The sequence below is a fragment of the Crocodylus siamensis genome, chromosome 5, assembly GCF_052110815.1.
Source record: "Crocodylus siamensis isolate JL-2025a chromosome 5, ASM5211081v1, whole genome shotgun sequence".
NCBI lineage: Eukaryota > Metazoa > Chordata > Crocodylia > Crocodylidae > Crocodylus > Crocodylus siamensis.
The window spans coordinates 54887935-54914149 of record NC_143399.1 but is presented as its reverse complement, the minus strand read 5'-3'; the positions used below and the strand labels follow the sequence as shown (position 1 = coordinate 54914149).

The 26215-nt window shown below is 43.7% G+C and overlaps 1 protein-coding gene across 5 annotated transcripts in view; it reads right to left on the bottom strand.

Annotated features, from left to right (window-relative positions):
• HMCN1 (hemicentin 1) overlaps window positions 1-26215 on the bottom strand; it is a 356272-nt gene that overhangs the window by 11552 nt on the left and 318505 nt on the right. For all 5 annotated transcript variants that reach the window (XM_090048332.1, XM_090048334.1, XM_090048335.1 and 2 more), the window contains 12 exons: window positions 24661-24831; window positions 19770-19940; window positions 18350-18493; window positions 17448-17585; window positions 17043-17164; window positions 14237-14474; window positions 10304-10366; window positions 8495-8614; window positions 8087-8221; window positions 5361-5474; window positions 4867-4992; window positions 3326-3454 (listed from right to left, as the gene is read on the bottom strand). In XM_090048332.1, the coding sequence (XP_089904458.1) occupies window positions 3326-3454; window positions 4867-4992; window positions 5361-5474; window positions 8087-8221; window positions 8495-8614; window positions 10304-10366; window positions 14237-14474; window positions 17043-17164; window positions 17448-17585; window positions 18350-18493; window positions 19770-19940; window positions 24661-24831 (1671 nt within the window). The remainder of the gene's footprint in view (window positions 1-3325; window positions 3455-4866; window positions 4993-5360; window positions 5475-8086; window positions 8222-8494; window positions 8615-10303; window positions 10367-14236; window positions 14475-17042; window positions 17165-17447; window positions 17586-18349; window positions 18494-19769; window positions 19941-24660; window positions 24832-26215) is intronic.

The window sequence follows — 26215 nt, the reverse complement described above, 5'->3', positions numbered from 1 at the left end:
CAAGCTGAAAAAACCCCAAACTTTTTCAGGAGGCTGACATTGCTACACTTAGGCTAGTTGACTGTTGGTAATTTCAGCCTTGTCAGCCTTTAGAAACTCTTCTGCCTGCCCCAGGAGCAAGTTCCCACTCTACTTATCAAAAGAATAGAGTAGTCTTACATGAAACCCTGGTGGGAAATGGAGGAGGAAGGAGCTAGAAGGATCCCCAGAAAGGTGAATAGAAAAAACGAAAAGACTAATCTGTACGCTGTATATCTTGAGAGAGTCCTGTTAGAAGAACTATCAGGCCCAATACGCCATGAAATGAGTTACTGAGCGTGCCTTGGACTCAACCAACTTAAGAAGGAGCAGCACATGTGACAGTAGCAAAAGTTAAAGCAATAAGTCAGTCTTACTTTTTTTTTCTTATACCAAAGCCATGCTCATGACTTACAGTTGAAGTGATCATTGACTTCAGGGAAAGCCAAAGCATTCACTAGACAGTATCCCTTTTTATTGTTCATTATGAATACAAGAAAATAATAAGAATTAGCACCTTAGATGTCTTAGTTTTTATTTATATTATTTGCCCAATTTTATTTGATCATAAACTCTAAGTGTAACAAATGCCTTGTACTTTGTACACTGTATGGTGCCAGTACAGCTATTGGTGTTATTTGTCTAATATTTATTACTTCAGTGCCAAGAAGCCTTAACCTAGACTTGAGCCAATTTAGCTACACACACACTATAAAAACATATGCATGAACAGATTTTCAAGTATTTTACAAAGTCATGTTTCCACAAAATGCATGCATACATACATACATAAACGTAAGTATGTATGTATGTATAATATCTTTACAAAATATCATTTGAAATATATATATTTGAACTGGTTTAGCCATGTCCTCCCCATCTCCCTGAATTTTTATCTTACAGAATGAATCTGCAGCACTGACGGGCCTTCAATAAAAATAAGGCCTTTTTATTGGTTTTGTATGTGGAGTCTTTAGATTTGAACTGGGGGTCAGTCATTTCTAGCAGAAATGTTGCTTGCTTTTCTACATTACAAAAATCAAGACTGTCCAGGACTTTTGAGACAGATCTGAGTTGAGGGAGGATGAGGGTGCAGTGAGCAGGGAGAATACTATGGTCTACAGCTAAACAGCTAAAATTCTGAAAACAAAGTATTTCAGTTTAAATACATTCCTTACTTTGACAGTAAGTAAGCCTAGATACTTTTTAAACAGAAAAAGCTAAGTTTACAAAGCAGCCAATGAGCATTTATAGCACCTAAATTTCAGGTTTTTTTCCTGTTCATGAATGCTTCTCACTATGGAAAATACTTGACGCTATAGTGTGATATCCATGCTACAGCTACTAAAATGTTAATGAGAATTCTCTTAACTTCAGGTTTACATGGCTATGCAAGGAGTAAAAAAGTGTATACATTTTGTGGAGGCAGCACCACAATTTTTGCCCTCCAGACAGGAGATATAGCTAGAGCATGTATTCACATGAATCCAAGGACTTATTTCATCCTGCATAGTAATCTATCCAAAGAAGGGGTAGAGCAGCAGGACCATATTAACTCCCTCGACACTGACTACTAGACCTAGATAGGTGTACAATATTCATAGGCTATGCCATAGCAAAGGATGGTTAAAAGTGTGCACTCTTTTGGCTCCATGAGTTGAGTTCTGAGATGAACCATGTCTGCTGAGATGACAATGCCTGCTGAAGGTTGGCCTCTGGGAGGTCCACACTATTCTCCTCACAAGCTTGCTTGTGAATCAAAGAAGCTAGCACCCTACTGAACAGTGCACATACTGAGTGTGTCTACACATGCATAAACACTCCCAGGCAGGCGTCCACACATGCAGGGAAGTGGGAGCCGATTTGCTGCTAATGGCAGCAAACTATCTCTGCTTCCTGGGCCCTGTGATGGGCCCCTGCTGCCACCAGGGGGAGCTCTAGGCTCCCCCTGGGTGCTAGCCCAGGGTCTGGCAGGAAGCACTGGACCAGGAGACAGCTGTCTCCAGGGCTAAAATATTGCCCCCTGCCCCTGGGGGGCTGCCTGCTGCCAGGGTGAGGATATGGAGTTCTTGGCCATGGCTCTCTGATTGGGGAAAAGGGACTTGGAAAGATCTGCAGGGGAGGGGCAGGTCCCAGCCCCCTGCTCCAATCTGCCAGTGGGGCAGTTAGCAGTGAGCTCACTTCTAGCTGCCCCACTGACAGATCAGGGTGGAAGGCTGGAACCTACCCCACTCCTGAAGCTCTTTCCAAGCCCTGTGATTCAATTGGAGCATGGCGCTGGGACCTGACCCTGACCGGGATAGTTCCCAGCCCCTGCTCTGCAACTATGGGGTTGGGGCTGGGGAGCCTGTTCCCCACCCAATTCTGCAATCACAGAGCTGAGTAGGGAACAGGATTCCCAGCCCCTGCCAGCAGTGAGTTCCCAGAGGCAGCTCCAAGTTGCGGGGCTGGTGCTGGGAGATCCTTATCTGGATCATTATCTCCTAGCACTGGCCTCTGCAGTCATGCAGTTGGTGCTGGAAGCTAAGGATCTCCCAGTCCTCCACTCCCCAGTCACAATCTTGGAGCAAGGGGCTTGGAATTTCCCACTACCAGGGCAGGAGGACGTAGTCCCTGTCCAGGCTGTGATGGCGGAGCTCACCCCAGCAGCAGGGAGAAATCTCCTGCCCCCTAGTGGCCAGCTGACTGGAAGAAGATTTGCTCCCTGTGAGGTATATACACAAGAACTACTGCACAGTAAGTAATCACAAGTACTTTTGCTACTTGCATTTGCAGTTAGCAAATTTACTTGCAAATAGCAAGGTTTACTGAGTGGTAAATGTGTACACATGTAGATGCACACGCTTACTGCATAGTAAACTACACTACTACAGAGTAAAGCATCTCATGTAGATGCATCCACAGATAACTACATTTATTGTCAAAGGAACTAACTTAAGAAAGGCTATCTGGTGTTGACCCTTCCAGGATTTTCCTAAATTCACCCCAATATGCTTGGTTATTACAGAAAACATGACATATGTACTCTACTGTTGTTCCAAGATCTATGGAGTATTATACTTCAGTACAATAAAACTCCTTAACAGAAAAATTTCAAGTAGGAATGGTCAACACATTTGTTTTGTTTTGAAATATTTAATATTATTATGAGCAGTTTTTGTTCCCTAACAGTAGGTTTATCTGTTTAGCTTATAGTCTTCAAAAGGGATAGTGTCTCTAGTCATGTTATAGTGTAAAAAGCAGCCAAAAAGCAGTAGCTGAGTGTATGGAATGGTTGTTAGTGTAATGTGGTTTCTACTCATCTTACCCACACAGGGTCTTCCGATTCCTTGAGAGCGATAACCTCTTGGACACCCACAACGGTGACTCCCCTGTGTATTCTCACAAATCTGGTTGTACCTGCACTGATGGGTACCATCTCTGCATTCATCAATGTCTAAAAGGAACAGAGGTAATAAATAGTGACTTAATTGTTCTTGAAACGTCAAGTGCTTGCTTTCTAAACATATTAAGATAGAGGTAAATAACAGCTGAGTTTGGTCCTGTCTTTTATGTACTTTCTAAGCTAGGGGAACAAAATACATTTCTTATCTGTAATAACATTGGACACTACCAGTTCACAACAATTGTGACAGATTATGATGAGTCTGGGTTATACTGGGACTACATGTAGAGATAAAAAACAATCTTCCATCTTAATTGCATTTATTTACTTAAACCTTTAGTAAGTTTCCAGTTGATTAGTAGTAGGTTTTTAATCTAACCAAATCCAAAATAAATGAGGTCAAAATCTGCTTTCCCTTAGTGCCCTATTTCTAGAAAGCGAGATATGATAAAACTCCCTTGAACTGATTATTCTTAAGAGCAGCTCTGAAACGATCTTGTAACAAGCCTATAATCTTGGCATAAAACCTTAAAATGTACTTGTAGAGAACAGGCACCCTCTATGAAACATTAGCATATGTAGCTCAAAAGGGGCACAATATTTCTTACTCCAATACTTAAATGAGTTTGTAAGTATGGAAATAGAGCAGTAGAGTCCAGCCAAGTTGTTCTTGGGAACAACCAGGGTTCAATGAGTCCTGGGAAAGTTTATCTTGGAAGAGTGAACATTTGTACACAAACCTTCTGAGAGAAGCTGCAGCACAGTCCTTCAGCATCGCAGTATGCCTTGCTCATATCTCATTTCCTGCCTATGGGTCCAGGGAGATAGTGTGACACTCAGTCTGGACTGTACTGCTTGAGCTGAGCACGGAGCCCTTGCACACACCCCACACTGCAGGGAGTTGTGCTGCAGGGAAAGGCAGTCCGTGTCAACCAGTCTGGGCTTCCCTGAGCACTGCTGTCAGCTGTCACCAAACAGACTGGGGGGTCTACAATACCCACTGAAATATGTGCATAGGGCCCCTTGGCTGCAGTGACATGGCACTTGAACATTTGTTCAGGTAAGTTTTTCTATCAGGAAAACAAAACCAGGGGAATCTTCCTGGATTTCTTGAACATATGTGTGCAGCCACTGACTCCATTACTACTATTTAAAAAAAAAAGAGAGAGATGAGAAGAACAAACATATCCTTTCACCATTTATTTAAAGGGGTTAATGAAAATCTCGGGCACTTGGAGGACATCCAGCACCAGTTAACATGAATTTTCACAAAGCAGTCAAACAGTATAAGCCTGGCCATAAGTCAAAAGAAGTTAATGATGCTGGGTGTGAAATACAAGTAATGTATTTAGTTGTCTAGAAACAGACTTAGGTACTAATCTTGATGCATCACCCTTTGAAAATGTTGGCCAAAGCCTGTATGCATTACAATCATGATGCAGTAAATGAATCCATATACCCACCAATACATGTTCCATTGTCTGCCTTAGTCATTCCATTTGGACACAGATCAATGCACTTATAGCCACCACGTGTGTTCTTGCAGTGCTGATCAGGTCTGCATACATTCTGCCTGCATTCATTTATATCTTTAAAAAAATTAGAGATGGATTTAAAATTAGCTGACTTCTTAATACTCTATTCCACAAAACCAGGGTAATCAAACCTAATTCTATTCTGTACGTGCATCTACCTTCACAAATATGTATATAGTTGTGTGTACAGTTTGCCTGCCTCATGTATGTTTCACAGCCCCACTTGCACTTTTCCAATTATTTCATATCCAAGTGAGATCAAGTAAAAAGATCTAGTTTGGTTTTGTAAGCTCATTCAAAAATCTTAAGGATTTAGAGGGGATATGTTCTTGCTGCACGCCCCTCATAAAAAACTACATTTGAAATTAAATTAATGAACTACATAGTCATTCTGTTTCCTGGGACCTAGTTTTCTTCCATACCCATGCATTTTCTGCCTTTTAGCTGATATCCTGGGTCACATCCACAATGGAAACTTCCTATGGTATTGAAGCAATGCTGATGACAGGAATTGGATTCTTGGCATTCATTAACATCTGTTGAATAATACAAAGTCTTCAGTGTTACAGCTGTGGATCACCTTATTCATATACATAAAACATTGTTTTAGCATGTTTAACATTTTAAGCTCTTATTTGATCTCTAATTCTTATCTGCCCTTTTTATGCTTTTCCCCTATAGCAGTGGTCTCCAACCTTTTAAATACCAGAGCACTTTTTGAATTAAAGTCCAACCCAGGATCTGCTGTGCCCTCCCCACCTCCCAGCATGTCAGCCTGTTGGGAGGAAAGGGGGGACAGATCGAGGCAGAGGGAGAAAAAAGTATTTGGGGGTGCTGATTGTGGTAGATCCTAGGTTGGACTTTAATTAAAAAAGGTAAGCCTGTGGGGGAAAGGGTGGGGGGAGGGGCAGATCGAGGCCCCAGCAGTGAGGGAAGGAGCAGGGCACAGGCATGAGCAGGGTCTGGGGTGAGTGGGGCCCCAGCTGGGCCAGGTGGTGGGACAAGTGAAGCCTGGGAGGCACGTGACCCCCGATCTGTGCATGGGGCATAGGCAGCTGCCACTATGGGCTGGGCTTTGAGCCCCATTACCCTGAGAACCATGCAGTGCAATGTGTGTGTCCTGCTTCCAGGTGGGCAGGGAGCACGTGGCAGCTTCAGCAGAAAGCAAAGCCTCCGCCCACCTCCTGCCCACTGATCAGGGGAGCACATGGCCCCTGGGCTCCACTTGTCCCACCATCTGGTCTGCCTGGGCCCCACTCACCTCAGCCTCTGTTCCTGCCTGTGCCCTGCTCCCTCCCTTCACCACGGGGGCCCCAATCTGCTATTTCCAGTGTGGGGCTGGACCGTGCTGCACTCAGGGCAGATGGCGGCAGCACTGGGAGGGGAACTTGGGGGGGCTACAGTGAATTTTTGGGTGGCTGCAGCCCCCTGCAGCCCTCCTCCCAGGGCTGCCACCACCACCCACCCTAAGCACAGCCTTGTCCAGCCCCACACCGGGAACAGCCTGGCACCACCCTGGCCCCAGCCCACAGCAGCAGCTCACTCTCACCCCACGTGCAGATCTGGGGGCACATGGTCCCAGCGTGCATACCCCCCATCCCCGTGTCCCCCCGATGAGTCACTGGTGGGTCTGTCCCATGTCCTGCCCTAGCTGTGCAGTGCCTGCCTCTGCCACAGCCACAGCCCCACTCCCTCCCTCACCACTGCTGCATCCACCTGCACTGCCCCACATTTGGGAGGGGCATGTATACCCATGATCTGTGCATGAAGCAGAGGTGGCTGCCTCTGTGTGCTGGGCTTCATGCCCCAAGCCCGGCTGTAGCTGGCCTGAGTGGCCCAATGCCACTGCATCCTGCTGCTGGGCTGAGCCTCACCCTCTGCCCACCTGGCGATGGGACATACGCTCCTGGAGCAGCTGCAGCAGGGCTCAGGGCACAAAGTGCAGTGTGCAGCAGCAGCCGCCTCTGCCCCATATGCAGATGGGGGGGCACATGTCTCCCAGGCCTCTGTTGGGGTGTACACAGTGGCAGGAGCCCCCCGTGCATATGGATGAGCTGCCCGGGCTCTGATCCTCTCACCACCCAGCCTGGCCAGGGCTCCACTCACCTCAGCCCCTGCTTCTGCCTGTTCCCCACTTTCAATCCGGCCTCAATCTGACTGACCTGCTGGTCGAGGCGGGGCATGTGCATGCATGCGCACATTCTGCGCCCCGCCCCCCGGCTCAGATAGACTGTTCGAGGTGCTGCAATTGACCAGTAGATTGTGATCAACTGGTTGGTGACCACTGCCCTTCACAATTTCATGTTTTTTGTGGAAACATGAAAAAAGCAGTTTTTGAGAACCCTGTAAAAATAGCAATCCCCACAATTTTGGTATGGAATCACCAGGAAAAATAACTACTAAAAATAAAATTCTGGCTCCACAGTTGGAGCCTGTAGTCCCTCAGGGCCACTTAAGCCCAGCCCTGCAGCCCACCGGGGGGAAGGGAGAGGAGGGAAGCCACGGGCATGAGGAGGAACAGCAAAAATAGTGGCTGCACCTGCCACCCCTCACTGAGAGGGCTGCCCATTGAGTGCCCCTGTCCCTCTCTGCCAATTAGTGGCAAGGGATAGAGCCCTCTTTGCCAATCAGCAGCAAGGAATGGGGCTGCTGAGGCCCCTTGGCCAATCAGCAGTGAGAGGGCTGCAGTGAAAAGACCTCAAAAATGGTGCCCCACACTGCGAGTGGCCTGCAATTCTTCCTTACTCCTTAGCACAATTTAGGTAGATTCCTACCTATAGGTAGTCAGGCACGCAAATATGGTGTCATGTAGAGAAAATTGCAGGCATACAGTGAAAATTTGTAAAACCAGAACAAGAAAATATATTTTCCTCATTCCATAACAATGGAAAATAGACATAAGATTAAGGAATAATAATTTTACTTTATTTCAGTGCAGGTTTTTTCCTTTCTGAGAGTCTAGAGAGCAGAAATGCATTGAAGGCACCTTATCAGAATGGCCCAGAAAAACCTCAGAATAGTTTGATACGAGAGGACTGTAGGACTTTTATCTATAGAGAACCAAACATGTCTTGGGAGAGATATTTACAAACATGGTTTAAAGGAAAGAAGTATAGCTTGAGGTTAATAAATAAAGACCTCTTCACACCTTGGCAACTTAGTCCATCAGATGTTCTTTTAAAGCCAATTCCACACCTAACCACACAACGATATGAACCAATGATATTCTCACAGTCTTGACCTGCATGACAGGAGTGTCCACCTAATGCGCACTCATCAATGTCTACAATAAAAAGCGAATAACAAGCATCAATATCTGTAAATGTAAAAGAGGTTTAAAATATCCATCACAAGTAAAAACTATAAATTAAAATATTTAACATTTTAGGAAATAAAACATTCTGGTATAACACACATTTGTCACCTGTAGATTTATATTCTGTGCCAGTGGCAAGGAGGTGAATACAAACAAAATTATTTAGGCTTCTAACTAACTTCTTAAGTCTGGTCAAAATCATGTGTCCAGTCTGTACATACCGTTAGAAGTCTAGCTTACCGTGACATGTCCTTCCATCTGCAGATATAGTGAGGCCTTTGGGGCAGGAGCAATAATAAGTTCCTATGGCATTATGACAAACATGAGAACAAGGATTTTGCACTGCACATTCATCTTCATCTAAAAAAGGAGAAATCCAGGAAATGATTTAGTGAGTTTAGAGAGAAATAAACAGGAGATATAGGGAAAGATGGTTCCTGGCCAACTTGATTCTACACTGTTATGCCTCTTATGTATTAGTGAAGCTTTGTTATATCCAGTAGTGGTGTACTAAAACAAAACTGGAGTCAGGCCACAGAGAATGAAACTGCTGTGTTTCATAAATCAATTAACAAGGTTTGAATTGGTTTGCGTAGGTGAAAATACCAGCTTGAGACTATGTTTTGAGTTCAAATTAGGCATATTTTCAAACTCACTTTTTGTATTTTGTTAGTGCAGATTTTTATTTGAATCTACAGAAATGAGAAACGTGTATAGGGTAGATCTTTTGTTCAAGTTAAGGTTCTAGTTTTAAGAACAAGTAATATCAAACCTATAATTGTCATATGTAGACTTGGACAGATCATATTATTATAAGTGTTCCATCTTTCTGCTTTAAAACTCTTATTACTTCATTTACTGCACACAGTTTTTTCATAAAAAAATAGACACCCCAAATTGGAGTACATATTTTAAGCAAGGAAACTCCATGATGGAATGGGGAGGCATGGGATTGTTGGAATGACTGCTTAGGGGCTGGCTCCATGCTGGGTGCCTGCCCCATGCAGGAGAGGTGGAGTCTACATCCCAGTTAAACCTTTAATCCCAAGCCACTACCAAACTGGTATAATCCCAAGCCACTGTCAAACTGGTAAAATCAGCCCAGTGAGCCAAATCAGCCAAAAGCTGCTGCCAGTTCAACAGCAGCTATGACAACAGTAAATTTTTAGCTGTGAAGATGCACAAAGAAAATAAGTGATACTGAAGAGCAGATGTTTCCTGTTCCATGTGACCCATATTCAGCCATGAATCCAGAAAAATCTTTTTTCCCCCTTAATTCTGTCCAAAACAAAGTGTGTGTCTTATCTGAGAGGCATGTAGTATGTGAAAAAATAATTTTCTCTTTATTCTTTCCAGTGGATTTATGAATTGTTTTGTTGGGGGGGAGGGTAAGAATTCAATATTTAAAATTCAATTCAAGTCAGAGAAGCTTTTAGGGTTTCATAAACCCTAATTTTTCATGTGGCTTATCCTTTAAAAGACGTTCCAAAATAAATGCCAAATAACCACTAGTTCTGTCAATGAATGTACTTACATAAATTTGTTATCCATTATTATCCATCATGCAAACACTACTCAATCAACTAGTAAACTGTTAAATACTTTTTTTTTTTACTACAAGTACTGAGCTTCAAGTGGGTTTCTAGTCTTCGAAGTGATTTTCTTTCAGGGATTGTTTTAAATCACTAACCTTTGATTCTTTCCTACAGTCAAGCCACACACAGTTTTTACACACAGGTCATTATTTTAGCAGATAGGCCAACCAGTGAACAGATATACCTACACTTATCTTTCACTAGATCAATTCTGAGATTTTAATAAAGTGGTAAACAGGGAGACTATATTGCTACTGTAAATGCTATAGGTTATCTGTAAATAAATACTGTAATTAATTCCTCAAGAGCTCTTATTCTGCTTCCTTCTGTGAGCACTAAATTTAATTTTAAAGAATAATTTTTATTGCCATGTTTCATAAAACTTGGTAGTGAGGCAATACACGTAAAATATATTTGATTACATGTATATGTAAATTATTTTTCATGTTCTTACCTGAACAGTAGGGCCCACTAGAATCCAGATTAAACCCACCAGGACATTGATTGCTGCGGTCTCCTATGTGTAAAAGAAGCCAAACTTTACTTATGCATAAAAATGCAACTAACTCATATTTAGAAAACAGGTTAAAATTAAAAAGTTCCATTCCAGCAATTAATTAAACCCAATAATTTTTGTCCAAAGAAATGTCTATGTTTAGAAATTAAATATAACCATATAAATATCATAATAAATATAATATCACTCTCCTTGCTATGGGAAGTAAGTTATTTTGGTTTTGTGTATTTATGCAAAGAAAACAGTCAAATCAAACTAAAATATTTTCCAGAATGACTGCAGGAAGTATCTAAGCTGGAGTGCCAAGGATCTCCCTATATGATGCCTCCATTATTAACATTTAGGTCACTCAGGGTGCTTATACAAGTGACATTTTTTGCACAATCAGGCCCTGAAAGTGCTTTGTAGTCATGACTTAACATGTGCATGGCTGCAGAGCACTTTTAAAATGACTGATCATGCAAAAATTTAACTGGTCAAATGAAGTATTAGATGAAAAAGCTCTAAAGAAGAGCATCTTAGGGAATCCCTCCTGGGTTAATTTTTTGCATGGGAGTAGGACTGTCAGTGGGAAAGGAAGAGGGTGGGAGAATGGCAGTACAGAGCTGCTGGCAGCTTTTGAATCGCCAGGGCTGGGGGTGAGGGGGAGGAGGGGAGAAAGCCCCCTCACCTTGCAGGCCCCCCCAGCTACCCCAGCTGGAGTACTGGGGAGAGTTGGGCCAGGCCCATGAGGCAAGGAGGCTCTATTCTACCCAGCCCTGCCTCCCCCCAGCTTTGGTCATTCAAAAGCAGCTGGCAGCTCTGTACTGCTGCTCCCTCTCCCACTCCCTCCCACACTGACTGCGCCAGAGCTGGGGTGAGGGGAGTGGGTGGCTGGGGAGAGGGGCAGTCTGGCAGCCACCTTAAAGGCTGCTGAAGCACCTCCACCTGTTGCCCATGTCTGGGCCTCTACCCACCCCCCATCCAACAGGTGAACATCTGTTGGGTCAGGGGGTTATAATTCATGGTGCTTTATGTAAAGAGCCATGAGTTAAAACAAGGCCCTGCATGTCTGTAAGCATCCTCAGCTTTACTCTAATAGGAATGGGGTGGAGGGAACAAAATTAGATGTCAAAAACTATGGGCATTCACTACAGAAAGGCAACACCTCACATTTATGTTCTGAAGGGTCAGCTAGTGCAGAAGGGTCAACATAAAACTTGCATTTAAAAAAAAATCAGTTTAACCCTGAAAAGTAATTCTATAAAGACAGCAATGAGACACCATTGTATTCCTTGCATCTCAGTGTTCTTCTATAAGAAGCTGTTCAGTGAAGGTAACTTGAGAACAATGGGTTTACAGATAGTTTTAGCTATAAACATTTCATTAATGGTGCTGGTCTGTGAGATGAGAAGAATCTAGTTTGGCTTTCAAATTACATGGTGAGTTTAGGGCCTCCTGTTAGAAAAATCATTGAACTTTGCAAACGAAACCACTGTGGGCTGAAAATTAATGGCACAGTGAAAATGGATTGCCCCTACCATTCTTTCATTCCAGCAATGACATTTTTACAAAGTTCCTTTTTAGAATAAACTCACGTATGTATACATGGAACTCAAAAAGGTAGACAGGCCTTGGTCTGGCCATCTACACTGGTGAATTTAATCTTTAAGAAGATCCTTAAAGTTTACATAGCAACAACCCATTACTCCTCACACCCTCTGGATACCTTTCATTTATACCTTGAGCTTTCTGTGGTCACTTATATCAGAATACATTGGGAGCTATTTTACACCTACTTTACACAGATATAAGTGATTTATACAAGCAATGGTGAAGCAGACCTCTCTCTCTGTTTCTCTCTCCTGTACTTTTTATGCATGTTTATCAAATGCTTATCCCCAAGCCCACCTTGCCTGTACTTTGCCCACTAAATTACCCTCACCAAAATTTCTAAATAAGCTGAGACTCCAAAAGGTTTTCAAACAACTGCCATTAAAACAACTTGACAGAAAAATGTCCTTTCTTCTCCTCAAATTTTGTTGGCTGGTGACCAAAATTAAACAGTAGTCAATACTGGCACTACTGTCAACAACAGGCTAAAGGTCTGATATATCATGATCCATCAGTTTATTTTTGAGTGATAATGCTTAGATTTACAATGCAAAAGAGGACTTATTTACAACTGTTGAGAAGCTAGGTTTCAAAGTGCTGTCATCCCAGATGTATGCCAGTACAATCTACGCATCACATCATCGTGTTCTTTGTTCATGTCAAATAATTAAAGAAAAAACCTAAAAGAATGATTTAGACCCTACAAGCATGAAATGAGTGAAGCAAACTCAGATACTCTTTTTTGCAGCCATCTTTCCTCTTAGGTACATTTTACTGAAGGCCTTCCTGTGGGTGTTAGCATACTCCTTTAAGCCACTTTACTGGTGTTATTTTTCACACTTCCATCTGCACAACCAATCTCCTTTAGTATAACTATTCCAACTCTATAGTTCTTAGTATTAGAGGGAAATTTCTAACTGTGTAATCTAATATCTAACTGTGCAATACTAAACACCCCCTCTCCCACCAAAGACCACAGTAAAACTACAGGAGAAATTCCATATTTGAAGGAAGAAAAAAGAAAGTTTTAAACATGACATGTGACACTTCTCCAAAGTCTGGGATACTATATATAACTATTTGGCAGGAAAGCCACAAAACAGCCCAGCACCTTCTGCATGTGCCACTCTGATCCCTTATCCCTACCTGATCTGCTGCTCAGCTTTCTACCATATCGCTGTACCTGTCAATGTGTCCCCTTCCCCAATCTGCCACACACTGGGTCTGCCCATGCCACCTGTGGCATCTGTACTCTAGATCATCTACTTCAGCTATAAATAATCCCAGCAAAAGTGAACTGGGGGAAATAGGGCAAGTGTGGCTCTATTTCTGCACCTGTAACTAATGTGCACCCAAAAAATCTTACTTTTCACAATGTTTCTGCATCCTTCTCTCCCAAGTTATAACCAACTTCTTGGGCCACTTGTATGTGATGTGGGTTTAGTCCCCTAAATTGAAATGGTGGGTTTTTCACTGTGATAATTAAAAACTACCATTTCAATTTAGGTGCTTCCATCACTGTTACAGTGAGGGGCCCGATACTTTTTTTTTTTTTTTATGAGCTGCCAGTGAGCCAAGCGGCCCCTGAGCTGGGGGGGGGCCCAGTCCTTCCCTTTGTGGTGCTGGTGCCCCCCAGGGCTGCCATCCAGGGGGTGGTACTGCCATGGAGGGAGAGGCAGGCAGGCTCTGCAGGAAGAAAAAAAGAATCAGGCCCCTTGCCACTTTTTTTTTTCTTTCTATGTCCAGCTTGCCTGCGTAAGGTGGCACTGGGCCATGCAGTCTCTGAGCTGCAGAGGGGCCTGGTTCTTCCCTCTATGATGTCCCCCATCAGGGGGACATCATAGCACCAGGCAGGTGCTGCCCTAGCTCACAGGCAGCACACATTAGAGCCAACTCTTCCCTGAACCTGCATGGGGAACAGCTTCTGGCAGGCCCCTCACCACTTCTGCCTTCTCCCACGCTGGTGGGGGTGGGAAAACTGTCAAAAGCTGCAATGTTAAAAATAGCTGAGTTACAAACTAAACTATGTGCAATGTGGTTTAGTTTGCAACATAGAAAATCTATTTAAATGATAAAAGAACGTCGTACATGTACAGAATGATGCAATTAAGCTGCAAAAATGGCCAATTTTTGTCATGTGTACAAGTACCCTTGAGGATGCTATTAATGAAGAACACTGAGAAAAAAGAATATACTTTTTTTTAAGTTACACCTATCTAAAATTGGGTAGGTTTTTCTCTCTCTCTTTTTTTTAATTGTGAAAAAGTCAAACAATACCTTTTGTAATGGAAGCATGAATTTTAAAATCCAGAGTTTCTTCTAATGGGTTGTACTCTGTTATAATAGAGGATGCATGGAGTGTTTCCACCAGGAAAGGCATTTTTCCTCGGGTATGATCATAGGTAATGGTGTGGTTCCACATATATGGCACACTAACTCCATCTATGGTGAAGAGCCGTGTAGAGTAGGCATACAATTGCCCAGGGCCTGTCTGAATATAGTCCTCTGTGTAATCCTGAAATGAACACCACAATCAAGATCCAAGCAACAGTGGATGAATACTGTGGCTTGCTTAATCCACTGCAAAACGGTTTATCATTTTAAATAGCAGAAAACATCTAGGGCATTTTTTTTTTTTTACATCCGAACAAACTGTACATCAAGCATCACATGACTTTTGGGCTCCAGTTACTATGGTAACTGTTGAATATTAATGGTATTCATTGTATTTTCCTTTAGTTAGTAATGAAAATAACTGTGGTAATTGAGCCATCTTTATCTGCTGGTAGTGGATCATTCTGACGTTTTAAAATAAGTGGTTACAGAACTATTTCTAACCCCACTGGGAGCATCTACACATGGTGATTTAAGGTGCATTAGCCATTTTTAAGATGCATTAAAAGCATAGATCTACACATGGGTGCTCTTAATCTGCCTTAAAAATGGTGATTTTAGGCACAAAGCAGGTATCAAATTTAGGTGCAATTAGTTAAGACGCCTTAACCCACATGTAGACGCCTTGAGGCACCTTAATGCTATGTAACTGAGCAGGCCAGAGCCAAGCCCATGGGGCCTTACACTGCTACTGGGCACTACCAAGAAGATGCGGTGGATGCTATTCTGCAAGGTGCAGATGCTGGAGCTCTAGCGGCAGCTCCAGCAGCAGTGTGCAGTAAGTGGTAGTGTGCAGTAAGTCAGCAGAGGAGGCCGGAAGCATAAGAGCTCCTGTCAAAGCACAAGAGAAAGGCCCCCCACCACAATTCCCACAAGGAAGCAGGGCAGCGCAGGCAGGGCCTTTGGTAGCAGCTCCCCTGTGCCTCTCCCTACAGCTCCAGCATCTGCACCTTGCAGAACAGCACCCTTCTCCCCACTCCCCATGCCCTGCATCCGGCCAAAAACAGCCAGCCTCAGGTAACCAGAATTTTTAGATATCCGGATACAGTAAAAGGCCTGTTATCCAGCACCCCTCATCCTCCACTCATGCTGGATAACAGGCCTTTTACTGTATCCATATATCTATACAGAATTTCATGACCTCAAACACTAATCAGGTATTACATTTATAGAAACCATCTTAAAAAAAGAACAAAGTAAAACTAATTATGAAACTTTTTTTCATAATGAAACATGTGTTCCCAATTATTATACTAAGTCAAAAAGCTTCAAGGCTTATTCAAATATTTAAGATTTATATTGTACTGTGGAAAGGGGCAAAACTTCAACATGTAATCTGTTTTGGCTATCAGTCCTTTGGAGGGGTGGGCCCAACAACAGAAATGCTCCATCACTAGCAATAGAGAGGTTACCAACTGGAACCAACAGTTAGTGACTCAGTAGATCATGTCTTTCAACAGGCTGAAACTACAAGACAAGATAAGATTATAACCTCTTTACAGATCACAAATCTGAGCAGCCTATACCTGTTCATTTCTGAACAAGTTTATAAGAAAGTCCTAATTCTTTCAATATGTGGATTCTATAGGGAAATTCAGGCAAGCTCTGTCACTAGATTGTTTACTGTGTTCACCACAGACACTTCTGAAGACAATATGAGTATGGGGAATGTCTCTGCCAGTCCTCTAAATACCTGAAACTAACAAGTTGTAGATTATATACTACTAAAACTTTGACATGATGGCATGAAATAGAGAACTGGTATCACCCTATCAAGTACTAACTTCAATACATCATCATGTTCTAATGATTTGCAACTGTTGCAACTGAATGTGTGACAAAGCCCTTAGATCTAAGTCTAGAAACCTAATTTGTTTTAAGATAAATTTGTTAAAGGGACTGCATGATGTGTTTACTCATTATGTTGTACTCAGTGGCTGCATCTACATGTGTGCTTAACTGTAGAGTAGACTAATTAGCTGCAGACTAAAGTGTCACTATCTATACATACAATGCTATTAGGCTACAGTAAACTAGTTAAAGTTTCTATAAGGTAGTACTGTCAAAGATAATGCTATCTTACAGCAGGGCTATTAACTGCTATTAAATGCATGTGTAGAGACTCACTGCAGCATAAATTGAACCCAGTGAGCCTAGGCAGCAGAGGGCCAGTTTCCTGCCTGCTGCCTAGCTACATGGCTCCAGATTTTCGGCACTCTTGTGCCCCAGCCAGCCCCTCTGCTGTTTGACTCTGCCACCCAGAGGCTGGGACTGCCCACTCCACAGGCCCAGGCCCAGGCCCTGGCATAAACTGCTCTGCCCTGACTCAAATTGCTGCTGTCCCAAGCATGTAGATGCTGCACCTGGGGGTAGTTTATCTTGGCTCATACTGCTCTGGAGTTTATTGCTTCCCATTAACATGTATAGATGTACCAGCTTGTCCTGAAAACCTATCAAAATAGACTATCTAGCCAACATCAGTAGACCCTTCTCCAGCTTGGAGGACATCATGGTCTGAATGTGGCACACAAGTTCTTACTTTCATGCATCTAACTGAACCAGAAGAGTAAAAAATATTGTAACATAGCTTATGTGCTATATATGACTAAATATATTAAAATAGATAAAAAAGGAGTGCATAAAAACTGAAGTAGGATTGCAGTGATGTCATTTCTGTGTGCAGTTTTACCTTCACATTAACATCAGCTGATGACTGGAGCTGCAGAACATAGCCACTCACTACAACATCCAGCAATAAAGCTCCATCTGAGTCCAAACCACGGGCAGTATGAGTCATTCGCAAAATCTCTCCTGTGAATTTCAAACACACACTGATCTATCATGATAAGCGATATACATAAACTGCACAGTAACTGAATTGGCTCCTAGTTGAATCTTATTCATTATGCTAACTTTATACTGCTTGCATTATTTATATTAAAGATGGAAAACTGATATAAAGCCCCTTATTCTACCAGTTATTTGGAACATGTTGTAAATTTAGCTACTGTAAATAATTATAGTTGAGCCATGCAGTCATTGTTATGCTTGTCACACTGTATAAATTAGAGTGTATCTCTCAAAGTTAACCAACCAGTTGCAAACTCCACTTGAGTCTCTCTCTTGAAGATTGCATTGGTGAGAGTAAACCCATTCACTGCTTCTCCAATTTCCTTTGCAGATGTCCAATAAATAGGATTTAGAATGGAAACTAGCTTCTTCATTGCTGGGCCTTAAAAGAAATGTAATATACTTTTAGAAAAGCAAAACAAAACTCAAGCATCACATGACCTTTGGATACTCCTACCTTCTCCTGACAGCTAATTCTAATGTGAATCCCATGTAACCCAGAGTAGTGTGCATCCTTATAGAAACAGACTAGCATATTTTAGGATGAGTATCAGAGATCCCATGTTAGGTGTTGCATGTTCAACTTGCAACAGTTGCTAATCTTTGAAATGTAGTGATCAGTTATGTCCAAATGAATATAGTCTTCTTAGGAAAAGTGTGAAGAAGTTTGTCTCTGAGTATGGACAGACATACTTTTTAGCTACTTTAATAGAGGAGGGTAAGCTGTTGCTGCCATTATGTGGCAGCTGCTATACCTTAGCGATCCTGTAGTGACACAAGTTAGCTATATCATGCTAATTTTGATCCAGAATGAAGCAGAGTTAAAGCTGGGGCAATTTTGCTATACTTGTTTTACTACTGAATCATGCAGACCTAATAGCTGCACTATAGTAGCTTGTATTGGTATCTTCTGATACTATGTCTGCTCTGACTTTGTATAGGGGGAGGATTCATCTTAAGAACATTAACACATTAGAAAAATTATAAAAGCTCCCCCTTTATGGGTTCCCTCCTAAAAAGAGTTTAGGTCAATTCCTTCAGTGCTGCAATGATGTCTTTATTAAGTGAAAGTGTGAAAAGAAATCAACCCAAGGAAAATTCATGCAAACTGACTTGCATATAAATGAAAGAAGCAACATAACTTACCAAGACTCCGCGGGACATTTGTAATTTTTGCTTGTATCATTCTACTGTCAGTGCTATCTGTTACTGTGGCATTCAGGAAAGCAATTCCAAATTCAACATCATTAATATTTCCAATAACACTCCCTCTGGCACGGGAAGGCCCACCTGTTGGGGAAGGCAGAAAGAACACGCATTTGTGAAAACCCCATTCAGTGCTACCATGAAGTTAAAATAGTCAAGAATGATACTCAGCCCTCTACGAGGTCACAAAGTTCTTCATGTTCAGGCTGACATACCGAAAAAAATATTGTAACACATGTTGTAATAGTAATAATCTCAAATTTATACAGTACATCGTTTCTCCAAGGATAACAGAATACTTTATAAACAAGAGCTGTTATGTAAACTGTGACACAGGGATCACTTCTTGCACCACTGAAATGCAGCTACCTCTAAGTAAAAAGCAAGAACTGTTGAATAACAGACCTTAGGGCTCTATAACACGTTATACCCAGAGAGGAAATGTAATTTACTCAAATGCACTGCAAAGCAAATTCATGCAAGCAGAGTGTAAAACAAAACAGGTAACTTGCCAGAACACTATCATGTGTTCATCTTACAAAAGTCAAGCAAGCTTTTCACAAATAGCTATCCTGTCTTCAAAAAAAAAAAGAAAAAAAGAAAACCTGAAAAAACAGCATGTACTCCTAAAAAGATGTTTTTGAACTTCCTTTCAAATTCTGTTAATCTAACTAAAGTTTCCACTTCCGTAACACCCAGCCTTGAGGATACCCAAGTGATTTTCCCATATCATTTAGAGTTCGTCCCTAAAAATGTAATACAGCTCTAATACTGGGTCTAAAACTTTTCAGCATCATAACTATTTCCTGAACTAGGCAGAGGAGCTTGTTAAATTAAGCTTTAAAATGTACCTCCATTTGTTATTCTCAAATCATTTGCTAATTACTCTTCATTTTTGCAAAACATATTGCTTGCTTCTATTTATAAACCAGTAACTTAGTTCAAGAGCTTTCAGTTTTGTATCTTGTTCCCTGTCACTATTCAGCCTTCATGTTACATGAATGATTGTTTTAATCATTTTTTTTGGGCTTGCTAGTATTTTTCCTTCTCTATGCACTAGTGCGAAGAAACTTTTTAAATAAAGATGATTTTGAGTTTAACAGGGGAAAAAAACATCTCCAGAACCCTCTTCAAATCTGTCAAATGGTTCAGTACAACAGCAGCAGCTCCACAGATCTCTGGAAGTAGTCTACTAACTACAGCTTGAGAAATGATGGTTTCTCAATTCTGTGTGAATGTCTGGGGAAAGGCTATGCTAACTGGCATGTTTATATATTACTGAAATATTTACAACTAATATTAAATTAAGAATAGTCTTTAGTTACTTTGCATTTGGCATACAGTTGCTGAAGTAAATTACCTGGACATGCCTGGATGTTACATCTGGATACCTGGGAAGAGTCACCAGGGCAAGGACGTCCACTGTTTGAGGGTGTTGGATTATTACACAGGCGTGTTCGGGTCTGCTCCCCTCCTCTACAAGGAGCAGAGCATCCACTCCAAGCTTGCCACGGTCCCCAGTTCCCATCCACTACAGACAAGGGTGTAAACAAAAGAGTTTTCATAAGAGGTATTCCAGATTGGGCAGCGAATTACACTTCAACTATATTATCCCTGTGACAGATTTCAATAACTACAAGCTTGGCCTAATATTTTCAGTGGTAGTTCATACAGAATGGAACAATTTGTAAAAAATACAATTATCTTTGAAACTGTTTGTGCTCATACATTACCTTTACTGTGGAGAGAACCATTTAAGAATTTTTACAACACAGTGGATAGGGATTTAACAGGAAGATGTCTAAGTCCCTGCGCATAGCACTGAAAAAGTATCTCTTTTTGGCAGGCCATATAGGTTATTCATACAATATGGAAGAGATTCTATCCCATATTATTCTGGGACTAAACATGGAATACACATGGGACAACAGTTCAAATGACAGGCACAGGTGGGACTTGGGATATTCTCCTGGCAGTGATACCAAGGTGGGGATCCAGAAAATTTCCTCTTTCTTGGATGCTCCCAACATTCTCCACCCAAAAGAAGTCCACATCCCCCAGCATCCTACCTGGGCTGGACACTGGAGCCATTTTTTCATCCCTATGATAACATCAGACTCATAATATGATAGAGGTGGATAAATCACATGTTCAGACTTGGCTCAGGTAGGTAGTAACTTAATATTTTTGGGTGCATCTGCATGTGTGCTTTACTGTGCAGTAAGTAGATTAATTAAAAGTAAATGTTGCACGTCTATGCATGTGCCCCTTGTCCCAGGGGTTGAGGTAGCAAAGGAAACTTACCTGGAGCCCTGGACAGGAGAGAAAGAGAGACGGAGGGAGAATCCACGCGGCTCACTAGCCGCCTCTATGTAAAGCTGCAGCCAGCAGCTGATGGTGATGTCAGATGCCGACTGGCAGATTTAAAAATGGCAGCCGCCGCTCCGGAGGCGGCGGATAGCATGGAGAGCAGACAGCTGTCAGGGCCATCCACGGCGTGGGCCCCGCTGGACAAACAGAGAAGAGTCAGTGTGCCGGAGGGAGCAGTGGCTCAGAGCGGAAGCTCAATGACTGGGACACTGGCAGGTCAACCCCGAAGTGACGGATCGGGTGAGCGAAGGAAGATTGAGACAACCCAGGAGGATTCAGAGGACCCCGAAGTAAGTGCTGAGGCGGTGGGTGCGGGCTTCACTGAAGAGGGGCGAGAGACCGAAGCACCACCTGGCTGGAGGGAGATCGGGGCGGGATCACCACCGAGAACAGAGGACGCCGATTAAGGGAATGAGGGTACAACTAGAAAGCAGCCGAGAGGTGCCACTCCCATTCATGATAATAGGGAGCTGATGGAGGGTCAGCAAGGTAGCTGGCATGTTAGAACTTCTTAGAGGAGGCACATAGCACAGGGTGCACAGGGTGACGGGTTTGTGGTGTGGGACCTACTGTGGTAGTGGCTAAGGCACCGGTCAGGTTGGTGTGAAGGGGTCGACATCAGGACAAGAGCATCCCAAAGATTTTGGGGAACTCGAAGACGAGATCCATGTTAAAAGCCTGTGGAACCATCACTGAGCGGGCTTGGGGAAGTGGAGTCCACAGATGGTGTGAGGCTGTGGTGTAGGGGTGGTGGAGCCCTGTGTGCAACCGGCAGACCAGACCCGGGCCACCGAGGGACCCATGAACTAGCCCCACCCCACTGGTGTAACAACAAGGCGAGAGCAGGGTTGGCAATGCGGGAGGATGAACAACATGGTAACATGCAAGTCCAGAAGGGGAGTAGCCAACAACCAGGAGAGCAGAGCTCCCAGAAGCGACTCACAAAGGCCCGTTGGGGACAGCGTGGTGTATTGGCCGGGAACATGTAGGACAACACCAGGTCGGGATGCAACCAATATATCCACTCTGGATCTTGCCCAGGGATATTGGCAAATCCCAGTGAGACCCGAAGACTGCCATAAGACCACATTCGGAACACCACAGGGACTATACAAACTTGTTAAAATGCCATTTGGATTGCATGGGGCCGTGGCGACATTTCAACGGTTGATGGATCTACTTCTGGCGCCCCACACTGAGTACACCGCTGCGTACATAGACAGTATAGTCATGTTCACCTCGTTGTGGGGTCAGCATCTCCAGGCTCTCTGAGTAGTGCTATCCAAGTTACAGAAGGCTGGCTTAACCGCGACATCATGGAAATGCACGGTTGTGCACAAATACACCAAATACTTAGGGTTTCTGGTAGGTCAGGGAACCATAAGGCCATTAGAGGATAAGGTCCGGGCCATTCGTTCATTCCATGCCCCACGAACAACCAAGCAGTTGCGATCCTTCCTAGGCTTGGTGAATTATTATCACCGATTTGTACCCTGGTTCTCCGAGCTAGTAGCACCTCTCTCGGAAGCCTTAAAGGGGTCATGACGAAAAGGGGTTCAATGGAATAGGGATATGTTAAGCAGCTTCCAAGCTTTAAAGGGGGCCCTGTGTGACAACGTGCTAATACACACCCCTGACTTCGAAAAACCCTTTTCATTACAGACGCTTCGTCAGAGGCACTGGGGGCCGTGTTAACGCAGTGGGATGCCGGAGTGGACCGACCCGTGGCTTACGCCAGCCAAAAACTATTACCTGCTGAAACCAGGTATGCGACCATCAAGCAGGAGTGTCTAGCCATCCGAGGGGCGGTGGAGCACTTCCGATATTACTTACTGGGGCGAGAATTCACACTCAACACAGACCACGCACCACTGAAATGGCTTAGTACGGCCAAGATGGATAACGCCCGCATAATGCGATGGGTGTTGGCTCTGCAGCCCTTCAAATTTCATATCACGTACCATCCAGGGAAGGATAATGTAACCGCAGATTTTCTCTCTAGATGTGATGATGACTCGAATCTCAGCATGAGCAGCCGAAGTGGACAAGGTCCTCAATGGGGCACAAATACTGGCGAAGCACGGCCCCAGGAACCGCCACAAAGCAGCTGGCGGGGGGGTTATGTCCCGGGGGCTGAGGTAGCAAAGGAAACTTACCTGGAGCCCAGGACAGGAGAGACGGAGGGAGAATCCACACGGCTCATTAGCCGCCTCTATGTAAAGCTGTGGCCAGCAGCTGATGGTGACATCAGACGCTGGCCAGCGGATTTAAAAATAGCAGCCACCGCTCCAGAGGCAGTGGATAGCGTGGAGAGCAGACACCTGTCAGAGCCAGCCATGGCACGAGCCCCGCTGGACAAACAGAGAAGAGTCAGTGTGCCGGAGGGAGCAGTGGCTCGGAGTGGAAGCTCAACGACTGGGACACCGGCGCGTCAACCCCGAAGTGACGGATCGGGTGAACGAAGGAAGATTGAGACAACCCAGGAGGATTCAGAGGACCCCGAAGTAAGTGCCGAGGCAGTGGGTGCGGGCTTCACTGAAGAGGGGCGAGAGACCGAAGCACCACCTGGCTGGAGGGAGATCGGGGCGGGATCGCCACCGAGAATAGAGGACGCTGATTAAGGGAACGAGGGTACAAGTAGAAAGCAGCCGAGAGGTGCCACTCCCGTTCATGATAATAGGGAGCTGGTGGGGAGTCAGCAAGGTAGTTGGCATGTTAGAACCTCTTAGAGGAGGCGTGTAGCACGGGGTGCACAGGGTGACGGGTTTGTGGTATGGGACCTATTATGGTAGTGGCTAAGGCACCGGTCAGGTTGGTGTGAAGGGGTCGACATCAGGACAAGAGTATCCCAAGGATTTTGGGGAACTCGAAGATGAGATCCATGTTAAAAGCCTGTGGAACCATCACTGAGCAGGCTCGGGGAAGTGGAGTCCACAGGTGGCATGAAGCTGGGGTGTAGGGGTGGTGGAGCCCCTTGTGCAACCAGCGGGCCAGACCTGGGCCACCGAGGGACCTGTGAACTAGCCCCACCCCATTGGTGTAACAACAAGTCATGGCAGACAAGAGCGGGGTTGGCAACGCGGGAGGACGAACAACCACGGTAACACGCAAGTCCGGAAGGGGAGTAGCCAACGACCAGGAGAGCAGAGCTCCCAGAAGCAACTCACAAAGGCCTGTCGGGGACACCCCTATTAGTCTGAAGTAAACTAATTTACTCTGCAGCAGCGTATGTGTGGATGCTGCCACTGTCCCCTAATTGGTCCTCGCCCAGTTCTGTCCACATTCAAAACCAACTAATTCTCTTTTGATAGTGTCACAAAAAGGACCCCATTTCTGACCAAGGCATGAAGACTCTTGCTTCTGTAATGGAAATAAATGAGGTTTCGTGGGTATAAAGGTGATGTCAAGAGAAGGCAAGAAGCAGGGCATTCTTCTTCTTAGCAAAAAACCACATGTTATAGCTATCCAACTATTTAAGCATTCCAAGGCAACTTGATTTTATTAGACACATTGAGTTTATTTCTTGAGTACATTACCCACGTCTCCATGCCTTGGTTAGGGATTCGGTCCCTTCAGTGACACTACCAAGAAAATTACAGTCAGTTTTGAATGTGAACAATGCCCTTTCTAAAAAGTATTAAGAAGAACTTCTGGGGATAGCAACAGTTTCACTTGCTAGTTCCTTAATGAGGAAATAATTTTAGGATGATACACTGTTTAAAAAAAATCAGAATGAAGTGAGGGTAGATTAGATATTTGTATGAAATGGTACATAATTATAGAAACTTTTCACTTTCCTTTTTCCCTGGTACATGCATCTTGGTCTCTGAAGGACTCTAAGGGAAGTTTATTAATTATCTTCTGTTACTGTATAAGCTCACCAGGGCATACTCCAGTATTACATCTCTGTATCTGTGTATCAGCCCCTGCACATGCTCTTCCACCGTTAACAGGGTGAGGATTATCACAGGTCCGATATCGCCTCATCTGGCCTCCATTGCATGTTCGGCTGCAAGTTCCCCAGTTGCTCCATGGCCCCCAGTTACCATGGACTGGAAACAGAAATACATAATAAAGTTTGCTATGCCTGCAACAATGAACCATGCAGAAGAAAAGGGCTACATTATGTCAGCCTATAGTTACATCTGCCTGTATCCTTTGTTTGACCATTCAATAGGAGCAGATATTGAATCAGAAAATATTCAAACAAGAGCTACTAACAGAGGTAACAGCTGTTAGAGCAAATGTACCTTTGAGAGCAATTTGCTGGAGCAAAACTGCTTCATCTTTAATCCTGCTTCATTCAGGGTCAAAATTAGGGTGATTTTACTCACTTGTATCAGGTTAAGGAGATATAACAGTTATAGCATAACAGGTACTATATGTTACTACGTAGCAACTCCTTCTCCCTCTTAGAAGCTTAAATGTACATTTGTCTAAGACCAAGAAATTTTTTTGTGGGAAGAAATCTTTTCACACAGATTTCCTTTTTACTATTCTCTCAGCTTAAAAATTTTTTAAAAAAAAATTAGACATCTAAGGCCGCATCTGCACAAGAGTGGACATTTAGTTCCCCAAGCACAAGTAACAGCAGCACACCTTGCACCACTGCTACTTGTCCCCAGGGAATACCTGTGGTACAGACACTTTGTCATACAGCAAGTTACTCCACGTGGGGCAGGGGAGGCTGGGGCCAGTACTGTGCTGGCCCCATCAGCCATACCTGTGGTCCTGGGGGCCTCCTGGGGCTGCAGCAGTAGCGATTCTGCAGCATGGAGCCTGGCTGGCAGCCGCAACATGACTCTGGGCAGCTCAGCTCTGCTTTTGAGCAGCACATGCTGCCCCTACGTGCACTGCTCCACTTTTTTTTTTTTCTGTGAGGTTTTTCTGACCCCTGGATATCCAGGGGTCAAAAAAAACCTCACAGAAAAAAAGCATAGCAGCACACACATGGGTAGTGCTCCTTTGCAGCGTGTAGAACATCTGAATGTGCAGTATGTGGCACTGCAAACATGTTTGCAGTGCCACATACTGCAGGGCTGCGCTTGTCTGGGTGCGGCCTAAGAGCCCAATTAAGAATTATTTTAGAAAGTATATTAATCATCTCTTAAGTTCTGCCCTTTACGACAAACAGGAAAGCATAGAGCATATGATATATAAATCAAGTGATTTATAGCAAGTGATTTATTATGGGGTACTATAAATGCAGATCACACTTACACTAGTGTCAGACAGGAAGGTTATGGCTTAAAAGCACTGTTTGGACTTCCTGGAGCCACAGACCACCTGACTGTACTGTAAGAGCTTACTCACAGTTGCTGCTACTGTTGTTTAACAATGCATTCCTATTTCTAAAATCCTCCATACAGTCCCCCAATTATGCTGACTGCTGAGAGTATGAGTAGGGTTTACTTCTGACCATCCTCCCTGAAGGAG